Here is a 12,371-nt window from a genome sequence, read left to right on the forward strand (position 1 = left end):
TTGTAATTGAAAAGGTTTTATTTATGTTGTGCCTGACTGTCTATGACCTGGGTCTCTCCTTCTTGCCTTTGTAGAGAGCCAGCAGGGACACGTTGGCCACTTTGACCACCTTAAAACGAACTCCAGGAATATCACCAACGGCGTGACCTTTACGCCCAAATCCTGCCACCAGAACCTCATCGTTCTCCTGCGACACCGAAGGGAGAGGGAAGAGGATGGTCAGTCCACATAGCGAGACATTTCAGGACATGCAGAGACATTAAGCTGCATCAAAACAGCTTTTTGTAAAAGCTGTTAAGTTTTAATCAGATGGCATAACATACAGTGGTGCTCATAAGTGTATGAACCCATGCTAAAGTTGACTAAAAAAATAAAAATCATCTTTTGGAAATTGATCTTTATGCCTTAAAAAAAAAAAAAAAAAAAAAAAAAAAGAAAGAGGAAAAATCCAACCTTTGAGGACACCAATTTTGTTTGTGAATGAATAATGTATCGTAAATAAATAGAATGGTAGTATGGAAAGTACCCCATGCCAATCTCTAGGTATGGTGAAGGGTATGTGATGATGTGGGGGGTATGGTGAAGGGTATGTGATGATGTTGGGGGTATGGTGAAGGGTATGTGATGATGGGGGGGTATGGTGAAGGGTATGTGATGATGTTGGGGGTATGGTGAAGGGTATGTGATGATGGGGGGGTATGGTGAAGGGTATGTGATGATGTTGGGGGTATGGTGAAGGGTATGTGATGATGGGGGGGGTATGGTGAAGGGTATGTGATGATGTTGGGGTATGGTGAAGGGTATGTGATGATGGGGGGGTATGGTGAAGGGTATGTGATGATGTTGGGGGTATGGTGAAGGGTATGGTGATGTTGGGGGTATGGTGAAGGGTATGTGGTGATGTTGGGGGTATGGTGAAGGGTATGTGGTGATGTTGGGGGTATGGTGAAGGGTATGTGATGATGGGGGGGTATGGTGAAGGGTATGTGGTGATGTTGGGGGTATGGTGAAGGGTATGTGATGATGGGGGGTATGGTGAAGGGTATGTGGTGATGTTGGGGGTATGGTGAAGGGTATGTGGTGATGTTGGGGGTATGGTGAAGGGTATGTGTGATGGGGGGTATGGTGAAGGGTATGTGGTGATGTTGGGGTATGGTGAAGGGTATGTGGTGATGTGGGGGTATGGTGAAGGGTATGTGATGATGTTGGGGGTATGGTGAAGGGTATGTGATGATGGGGGGTATGGTGAAGGGTATGTGGTGATGTTGGGGGTATGGTGAAGGGTATGTGATGATGGGGGGGTATGGTGAAGGGTATGTGGTGATGTTGGGGGGGTATGGTGAAGGGTATGTGGTGATGTTGGGGGTATGGTGAAGGGTATGTGATGATGGGGGTATGGTGAAGGGTATGTGGTGATGTTGGGGGTATGGTGAAGGGTATGTGATGATGGGGGGGTATGGTGAAGGGTATGTGGTGATGTTGGGGGTATGGTGAAGGGTATGTGGTGATGTTGGGGGTATGGTGAAGGGTATGTGATGATGGGGGGGTATGGTGAAGGGTATGTGGTGATGTTGGGGTATGGTGAAGGGTATGTGGTGATGTTGGGGGTATGGTGAAGGGTATGTGATGATGGGGGGGTATGGTGAAGGGTATGTGGTGATGTTGGGGGTATGGTGAAGGGGTGATGATGGGGGGGTATGGTGAAGGGTATGTGGTGATGTTGGGGGTATGGTGAAGGGTATGTGGTGATGTTGGGGGTATGGTGAAGGGTATGTGATGATGGGGGGGTATGGTGAAGGGTATGTGGTGATGTTGGGGTATGGTGAAGGGTATGTGGTGATGGGGGTATGGTGAAGGGTATGTGATGATGGGGGGGTATGGTGAAGGGTATGTGATGATGTGGGGGTATGGTGAAGGGTATGTGATGATGGGGGGTATGGTGAAGGGTATGTGGTGATGTTGGGGGTATGGTGAAGGGTATGTGATGATGGGGGGGTATGGTGAAGGGTATGTGGTGATGTTGGGGGTATGGTGAAGGGTATGTGATGATGGGGGGGGGTATGGTGAAGGGTATGTGGTGATGGGGGGGTATTTTAATTCCAAAGGCCGAGGGAACTTTATCAGGATGCATAGTATCCTGGATCCATAAAATAACTGGCCTTTCAAAATAAAAGTCTCTCTCTGCCTCTATGGGAATCTAACATAGGGGTGGACTTATTTATTCACGATACATTATTCATTCACAAAGAAAATTGGTGTCCTTAAAGGTTGGATTTTAAATAATTTCTTGAAGGCATTAAGATCAATTTCCAAAAGATGGATTTTTGTATTCCTCTTTTTAGTCAACTTTAACATGGGTGTGTAAACTGTGGCTGATTTGAACCTGAGAATACAGCTAGTAGAAACACTTGGTAGGATTTACTTTAGCTCAGTTTTTCGGCTGCATCACAACACACTTGTTTGGGATATTATTCTGGGATGTACGCAGGGCAGGCTTTACCTCGATGAAGTTGAGGCAACCGTCGTTGGGGACGAAGGCGGTGATCTTCTTGCCATTCTTGATGAGCTGAACTCTCACGCACTTCCTGATGGCGGAGTTGGGCTGCTTAGCCTCAACGCCACTGCACACGGAGAAAACACAGAATAACTCTTTAACAAACTTAAAACAGTTAAAAATAGGTAAAAATAACTGGAAGGAAATGTCAAGAGCTTTATGATTGAATAAAAAACAAAACACACAATGCAATTCTTTCAAGTAGGTGATGGAGAGGTGACTGGCCACTAGAGTCCGACCGATATATCGGCCGATATTGGGCATTTTCCAAACTATTGGTGTTTATAACGGCCGATAAATGAATATTTAAAAATCTAAATCTGACGAAACACCCTTCAACCATGTTCTGAGCGTTGCAGTTGCACAATTTGTCCACCAGAGGGCTCTCTACAACCTCCCTGCTGGCAACACGGAGATCTTTTATTGCGTTTTTGTTCAAAGGAAAGTTTGTATTTTTATACATTTTATTTATCAGAACTTTAATATATTTTGATGTTCTGTTGTGACAAAACAAATACATATTAGTTTAGTGAGGACTCATAAATAACTAATAGAGAAATCTGTACGTTTTGTTTTATGTTTTTGTACGCTTTATCGGTCGGGCTGTACTGGCGTCCACTGGGTGATTGGAGTTTAAAACATCCAATCAAACTCTAGTCAGCAAGATTTTAACTGGAGCATCAAAAGGGGTCAACTTTATCAGAGGGGGAAAGGTCAAAAGTCTAAAAATGACTAGCTGTCTGCCTATGTATCATGAACAGGGTTTTGCAATCAGCATCACTCCACTACACACGTGTGTGATAATATGTATATAAATACAGAAATAATACATTTTATAAATTCGATAATATCCTGAGGGACCTAATAACAAATTAAGAATAAAATAGAATGTAGGCTGAATTTCAGGAAAGAGACTTCAGATACAGTATTAGGGGACCACTAAGGTCTATAAAAAAAGAGACTTCAGATACAGTATTAGGGGACCACTAAGGTCTATATAAAAGAGACTTCAGATACAGTATTAGGGGACCACTAAGGTCTATATAAGAGAGACTTCAGATACAGTATTAGGGGACCACTAAGGTCTATATAAAAGAGACTTCAGATACAGTATTAGGGGACCACTAAGGTCTATATAAAAGAGACTTCAGATACAGTATTAGGGGACCACTAAGGTCTATATAAAAGAGACTTCAGATACAGTATTAGGGGACCACTAAGGTCTATATAAAAGAGACTTCAGATACAGTAATAGGGGACCACTAAGGTCTATATAAAAGAGACTTCAGATACAGTATTAGGGGACCACTAAGGTCTATATAAAAGAGACTTCAGATACAGTATTAGGGGACCACTAAGGTCTATATAAAAAGAGACTTCAGATACAGTATTAGGGGACCACTAAGGCCTATATAAAAGAGACTTCAGATACAGTATTAGAGGACCACTAAGGCCTATATAAAAGAGACTTCAGATACAGTAATAGGGGACCACTAAGGCCTATATAAAAGAGACTTCAGATACAGTATTAGAGGACCACTAAGGTCTATATAAAAGAGACTTCAGATACAGTATTAGGGGACCACTAAGGTCTATATAAAAGAGACTTCAGATACAGTATTAGGGGACCACTAAGGTCTATATAAAAGAGACTTCAGATACAGTATTAGGGGACCACTAAGGTCTATATAAAAGAGACTTCAGATACAGTATTAGGGGACCACTAAGGTCTATATAAAAGAGACTTCAGATACAGTATTAGAGGACCACTAAGGTCTATATAAAAGAGACTTCAGATACAGTAATAGAGACCACTAAGGTCTATATAAAAGAGACTTCAGATACAGTATTAGGGGACCACTAAGATCTATATAAAAGAGACTTCAGATACAGTATTAGAGGACCACTAAGGTCTATATAAAAGAGACTTCAGATACAGTAATAGAGACCACTAAGGTCTATATAAAAGAGACTTCAGATACAGTAATAGAGACCACTAAGGTCTATATAAAAGAGACTTCAGATACAGTATTAGGGGACCACTAAGGTCTATATAAAAGAGACTTCAGATACAGTATTAGGGGACCACTAAGGTCTATATAAAAGAGACTTCAGATACAGTATTAGGGGACCACTAAGGTCTATATAAAAGAGACTTCAGATACAGTATTAGGGGACCACTAAGGTCTATATAAAAGAGACTTCAGATACAGTATTAGGGGACCACTAAGGTCTATATAAAAGAGACTTCAGATACAGTATTAGGGGACCACTAAGGTCTATATAAAAGAGACTTCAGATACAGTATTAGGGGACCACTAAGGTCTATATAAAAGAGACTTCAGATACAGTAATAGGGGACCACTAAGGCCTATATAAAAGAGACTTCAGATACAGTAATAGAGACCACTAAGGTCTATATAAAAGAGACTTCAGATACAGTATTAGGGGACCACTAAGGTCTATATAAAAGAGACTTCAGATACAGTATTAGGGGACCACTAAGATCTATATAAAGAGACTTCAGATACAGTATTAGGGGACCACTAAGGTCTATATAAAAGAGACTTCAGATACAGTATTAGAGGACCACTAAGGTCTATATAAAAGAGACTTCAGATACAGTAATAGAGACCACTAAGGTCTATATAAAAGAGACTTCAGATACAGTATTAGGGGACCACTAAGGTCTATATAAAAGAGACTTCAGATACAGTATTAGGGGACCACTAAGGTCTATATAAAAGAGACTTCAGATACAGTATTAGGGGACCACTAAGGTCTATATAAAAGAGACTTCAGATACAGTATTAGGGGACCACTAAGGTCTATATAAAAGAGACTTCAGATACAGTAATAGGGGACCACTAAGGCCTATATAAAAGAGACTTCAGATACAGTATTAGAGACCACTAAGGTCTATATAAAAGAGACTTCAGATACAGTATTAGGGGACCACTAAGGTCTATATAAAAGAGACTTCAGATACAGTAATAGGGGACCACTAAGGTCTATATAAAAGAGACTTCAGATACAGTATTAGAGACCACTAAGGTCTATATAAAAGAGACTTCAGATACAGTATTAGGGGACCACTAAGGTCTATATAAAAGAGACTTCAGATACAGTATTAGGGGACCACTAAGGCCTATATAAAAGAGACTTCAGATACAGTATTAGAGGACCACTAAGGTCTATATAAAAGAGACTTCAGATACAGTAATAGAGACCACTAAGGTCTATATAAAAGAGACTTCAGATACAGTATTAGGGGACCACTAAGGCCTATATATACATATAAGCATCCAAAAAGCACCACGTCATGGGACCTTTAAGGTTCAGTAGGTGTCCCGGTACTCACACTTTCTCCAGCACGATGCCTTTGGCGTGGGAGGCTCCTCCGAAGGGGTTAGCCTTCAGGGCGGTGCCCAGATGGGCCTTCTTGTACTGCTTATCGTGCCATTTCTGCTCACGGCGGTGGTTACGGAGCTTCCTGGCTGTGCGCAGACCACGACACTTTCCTGGAAGACAAAGATCAGCAGGGAATAAAATGTTAGACCCAATGCAGAACCAGAGTCTTGTTTTTTCAGACTGATGTGGAATTCTTGGCTTATGTTTAACAGCATCCGTGTCTCCAAATCATAAAGAAATTTATCATAAAGAAGAAGAATGCCTTCCTTTATCCTGCAAGAAAATTCACAATTTTCACTCAGTTAGTACAGCTGCACACATTAAAACACAGGCCTGAATTACAAAACATGTTTAGGACCTATACATGGAGAGATGTCAGTGCAGGTATCACCAAGTCAAATTTAAGACTTTAAGACCATTATGTATGAAATTTAAGACTTATCACGACACCAACTAAGCCCTAAATTTCAAGCCAAGTATCGCTAAACTTGCACTACCCCAAAGCTGAAAAATAAAATCAGTTTCATGTCTGTGGTACAATCAAAAAAAGAGACTTGTGCAAAGAACCCGAAAGCTGATTGGCTTCAATATAAGTTGCATGTTGGTCTCAACTGTAGTTGTAACACAGTGAAATTATATTTGGACTAGCGAAATAAAGAACTACAACACCACGAAATTAAAAAAACAAATACGCAATAGAGGTAGCGTTGCATGGTCGTAGAAACATTAAGACATGTTTCAAATTAATTAAGTCCCAGAACACAGACAGACATTTTAAGACTCCACAGTAACCCTGTAGGGGGCTGCTCCTTGGAGTAGCGCTCTGAGCGGTTGGGGGTTCGGTGCGTTGCTCAAGAGCACCTTGGCAGTGCCCAGGAGGTGAACTGGCACCTCTCCAGCTACCAGTCCACACTAACCTCCTACGGACTGAGCTACTGCCATACTCTTACGATAATTGTGAAATAGAAAAAAATACATTTTAAATGACCAGACCACACAGAAAAACTGTTTCCCTATTCTGTGGCCGCAGTATAAACATTATAGAGTTAAAAGTGGGTTTTAAATGAGTTACCATCACCTGTGCTATGAACAATAAATTGGTTTTGTGAAATTGAGTGCTGGGCTGCTGCAGCACCAATCACTAAACTCACTTACATGCACTTCAGTCAGACCACAGCCAACTGCCTATAGCCATCTGACTTCTTGCACAAGTATAGAGAAACGTTGTTTAAGTCTCTCCAACTAGAACTCAAACACCGATAAAGCTCATTAGGTAGCCTCTGGAGGACCGGGTGAGTCCGTTTCCACACCTCAACAGTTCAGACATTTGAACTGTAACTAAACTGTTCCCTTCCCTTAAACAGCATGGCCTGCTTTTATTTAGTTAAACAAATAAGACATACAGGGACTGCAGCATCACTTGGGAACAGGGCTAACCCAATTTCACACCAATTAAGAGCTCTCAACATTTGCAAGCCTACAATTCTAATTATATCAAAGTTTCCAGTCAACATGAGTAGGTATGAGAGGGGCTGACTACAGCTAGCTGTTGAGCCACTAACATTAGGAGGTTATGAGTTGGACCAACTACAGCTAGCTGTACAACCACTAAACATTAGTAGGTTATGAGTGGGACCAACTACAGCTAGCTGTACAACCACTAAACATTAGTAGGTTATGAGTGGGACCGACTATAGCTAGCTGTACAACCACTAAACATTAGTAGGTTATGAGTGGGACCGACTACAGCTAGCTGTACAACCACTAAACATTAGTAGGTTATGAGTGGGACCGACTACAGCTAGCTGTACAACCACTAAACATTAGTAGGTTATGAGTGGGACCGACTACAGCTAGCTGTACAACCACTAAACATTAGTAGGTTATGAGTGGGACCGACTACAGCTAGCTGTACAACCACTAAACATTAGTAGGTTATGAGTGGGACCGACTACAGCTAGCTGTACAACCACTAAACATTAGTAGGTTATGAGTGGGACCGACTACAGCTAGCTGTACAACCACTAAACATTAGTAGGTTATGAGTGGGACCGACTACAGCTAGCTGTACAACCACTAAACATTAGTAGGTTATGAGTTGGACCAACTACAGCTAGCTGTACAACCACTAAACATTAGTAGGTTATGAGTGGGACCGACTACAGCTAGCTGTACAACCACTAAACATTAGTAGGTTATGAGTGGGACCGACTACAGCTAGCTGTACAACCACTAAACATTAGTAGGTTATGAGTGGGACCGACTACAGCTAGCTGTACAACCACTAAACATTAGTAGGTTATGAGTGGGACCGACTACAGCTAGCTGTACAACCACTAAACATTAGTAGGTTATGAGTGGGACCGACTACAGCTAGCTGTACAACCACTAAACATTAGTAGGTTATGAGTGGGACCGACTACAGCTAGCTGTACAACCACTAAACATTAGTAGGTTATGAGTGGGACCGACTACAGCTAGCTGTACAACCACTAAACATTAGTAGGTTATGAGTGGGACCGACTACAGCTAGCTGTACAACCACTAAACATTAGTAGGTTATGAGTGGGACCGACTACAGCTAGCTGTACAACCACTAAACATTAGTAGGTTATGAGTGGGACCGACTACAGCTAGCTGTACAACCACTAAACATTAGTAGGTTATGAGTGGGACCGACTACAGCTAGCTGTACAACCACTAAACATTAGTAGGTTATGAGTTGGACCAACTACAGCTAGCTGTACAACCACTAAACATTAGTAGGTTATTACTTATTACTATAGCAACATTAGACTTTACGGTTAATATTTAACGATATTTTGTGCATTCCGCGCGTCTTATCGCGACATTTCCCCCCAAACCCTGCAATTATAATTGTACTCCGACGAGTAAAGGAAGCCTTATTAGCTTATTAGCATGAAGCCAACTAGACTGATGAACACTCACAATCTGAGACTACATACACATCGACATCAGAAGTTCAGCTATTTCGTTATCTGTTTAATTAAATACTAACATATGGACATGAGCGGTTTAAAGTGTAAAAAGGGAGGTATGCTATGCTAAGCTAACCATGCTAACACGCCGCTAGCGTTAACGTTACGCAGCTCGGACGTGTTATGGCCGCTCCACGTTGCGAGGGAAAGAGAAGTAGAATAAGTCAGTTTATTCATCTACTGCGGAGCCTTTTCCATTACAAAGATATCGAAAACAGTCTGTAAGATATTCATATACGACATCGATGTGAAAAATTGCAGCAGTGAACAGAATAATTAAGTATTTAGGATGAAGTTTGAGCCGTACCCATGATTGCAGAAGCGAGCTTGGGATAGAAAGGAAGGACCCAGCATGCACCGCGGCAATGTCTATTCTGAGGACCCCGGCCAGGCGTGGCCACAGAAAATGCCTGACTGAAATTATCACACAAAGGTAAAACTATCGTGATTTTATTTTTGTAGGTAGCCTAGCCTAGCCTGTGTATTCATTTTAAATAGGCTATAGGACAAACAATTGGAATACTTGTGTAACCACACTGTGATATTTGGTAACTTCTATATAGATCAATGTAGAGTTTTAAAGATTTTAATGTAATGTAATTATTAATTATTAATCCTGCAAGGGGAAATTACAATGTTCTCTAGACTTTTCAGTTTTTTAACACGATTTGAGACTTTTTCTTACATGCAATCTATGAGTAGGCTATCACTTGTTTAATCTAAAATATTTCTTTAATTTTTGTCTTAATGTTATAGGTTATATAACATTTTATAGGTTTCTAAAGTGCTTGGATCCTATGGGTCTTTAACGTAGCCTACTATTGGCCTCATCGATATTTAAAAGTTAAAACAATCTGATGATATATTGGTGCTCAATTCCTACACACTGCTATTCTGGCTATCACCAGACCAAGCTCAATCTTTTCAGATCGAGCTGATAACATTTGGAAAGTTTAGAAGAGCCGCACAATTAAATCGTTTTATCCCCATTTCAAGTTAGCCGAGCGCTAAATTGGAAGTAGGCGTCTCGGCTGGCGGAGGTCTTTATGTGCGCCTATGAGCCGCACAATGCAGAAGCCAATCATCCAGGTAATTTATGGCTCCATGATGGCTTCATGTAGCGTCTGTCATAGGAAGGAACAGACCCCGCCTCCAACGCGTAACTAGGGGTGCAAGATTCAGAAAATGTCACGATTCGATTCAATATCGATTTTCGATTCAAAAACGATTCACAGTATGTACACGTAGTTACTTTTCCCATATATATATATATATATATATATACATATATATATGCACTAATTACAACTTTCTAGGCCAATTCCGATTTCTGATTTTCTTTGAGTTAGGCCGGCCGATACCGATTTTAACCGATTCCGATTGAAGTTTTTCTAACCACTGTACAGCACACAAATATGTATCTTCTATCTTTTCTTTAATAGAACATGTCTTGAACAGATAATGGATCACTATAAAACAGAACTATATAAATGACTCCTGGTGTGGGACATCCACACACATCTAAAGACCAACGTTAGAACCATTTCCTTCTTTACACATCTAATATCACACTAAAGAAATGTGATTCTGGTTCTTGGTGTGGTCCCTCCACGCCCTGCTGTCTCCTTGCAGGTGTTACATATTGTAAACTTGTTATCTTCTGACCACACGCTGAAGAATCTCCAAACAGCTGACATGTTGCAGGTTAACTCACCAGGTTCCTACATGTGGGAGAATAACTCGGTGTCCTTGAGAACTGTAACTCTATAACTTATATTGTCAGTTAATTGTAGCATTGACTGCATTGCCGAGAATAACGCGTTCATTTTTTTTGATCGCATGCCACCATTTATTAATTTATTTTCACTTCACTCGGCTTCACGTCGTGCCTAACAGGCTACTATTTTGACCCTTTGCTGCACCTTTACTTCTCATCAAGCTGCCATACTTCCTCCTAACACATCCTGCTGCTGAAGGCTGCAGACATGATGGAGAAAGACAGCAGCAACACAATGCTGAATGGAGCTTTTTATTTTCCAAAACTCCCGGACAGCTCAAAAGCCATATGCATATTGTATAAAGCCGAATTAAAATATCACCAAAGCACGTCAAGCCTGAGCTACCATTTACGAGCTAAGCATAGTACAGTTATATATATCTTATACATCGCTTAGTACATTCATGTGGATTTTTTATTCGTTTATTTATTATCTTTTATTGTCCATATTATTCATATGGATTTGTTATTTTAACATCCTGTTTGTGATGTATGTGTATGTTGTATGTGATGTCTGTAAGCTACTAGGACCTTGAATTTCCCCTTGGGGATCAATAAAGTATCTCTCTATCTATCATGTGATTGCAGTAGACATACAATAAAATAAAAAAATAAAAAACAACCCTAGTATCCAGGTCTTCTACATCCATGCTAAGATTCCCTTGAGCAAGACCCTCAACCCCCAATCGCCAGTTGAGCTGCTCAGTGGCCATCAGATCAGACTGTGGTGGTACTGGGCAGCTCCCAGTATGAATGTGATCAGATCAGACTGTGGTGGTACTGGGCAGCTCCCAGTATGAATGTGATCAGATCAGACTGTGGTGGTACTGGGCAGCTCCCAGTATGAATATGATCAGATCAGACTGTGGTGGTACTGGGCAGCTTCCAGTATGAATGTGATCAGGTCAGACTGTGGTGGTACTGGGCAGCTCCCAGTATGAATGTGATCAGGTCACTGGTGGACTGTGGTGGTCAGACTGGGCAGCTCCCAGTATGAATATGATCAGATCAGACTGTGGTGGTACTGGGCAGCTCCCAGTATGAATGTGATCAGGTCAGACTGTGGTGGTACTGGGCAGCTTCCAGTATGAATGTGATCAGATCAGACTGTGGTGGTACTGGGCAGCTCCCAGTATGAATGTGATCAGATCAGACTGGTGGTACTGGGCAGCTCCCAGTATGAATGTGATCAGATCAGACTGTGGTGGTACTGGGCAGCTCCCAGTATGAATGTGATCAGATCAGACTGGTGGTACTGGGCAGCTCCCAGTATGAATGTGATCAGATCAGACTGTGGTGGTACTGGGCAGCTCCCAGTATGAATGTGATCAGGTCAGACTGTGGTGGTACTGGGCAGCTCCCAGTATGAATGTGATCAGATCAGACTGGTGGTACTGGGCAGCTCCCAGTATGAATGTGATCAGATCAGACTGTGGTGGTACTGGGCAGCTCCCAGTATGAATGTGATCAGATCAGACTGTGGTGGTACTGGGCAGCTCCCAGTATGAATGTGATCCCTGTGGTGGTATGAATGAATGATCAGATCAGACTGTGGTGGTACTGGGCAGCTTCCAGTATGAATGTGATCAGGTCAGACTGTGGTGGTACTGGGCAGCTCCCAGTATGAATG

At 41.6% G+C, this 12,371-nt stretch overlaps 2 protein-coding genes across 2 annotated transcripts in view; one reads left to right on the forward strand and one right to left on the reverse strand.

The window, feature by feature from the left end:
• rps23 (ribosomal protein S23) lies at positions 1-9,377 on the reverse strand. Its single transcript, XM_028576973.1, has 4 exons — positions 9,272-9,377; positions 5,916-6,075; positions 2,501-2,621; positions 1-187 (listed from the first exon to the last, which is right to left on the reverse strand). Exons 1-4 carry the CDS (start codon positions 9,273-9,275, stop codon positions 41-43), a joined length of 432 nt encoding a protein of 143 aa, XP_028432774.1. The 5' UTR covers positions 9,276-9,377; the 3' UTR covers positions 1-40.
• Positions 9,310-12,371, forward strand: part of atp6ap1la (ATPase H+ transporting accessory protein 1 like a) — a 27,687-nt gene continuing 24,625 nt past the window's right edge. The window contains exon 1 of the mRNA XM_028576972.1: positions 9,310-9,397. Coding sequence (XP_028432773.1) covers positions 9,330-9,397 — 68 coding nt within the window. The 5' untranslated portion in view covers positions 9,310-9,329. The remainder of the gene's footprint in view (positions 9,398-12,371) is intronic.

The sequence above is a fragment of the Perca flavescens genome, chromosome 4 (assembly GCF_004354835.1).
Source record: "Perca flavescens isolate YP-PL-M2 chromosome 4, PFLA_1.0, whole genome shotgun sequence".
Classification (NCBI taxonomy): Eukaryota; Metazoa; Chordata; class Actinopteri; order Perciformes; family Percidae; genus Perca; species Perca flavescens.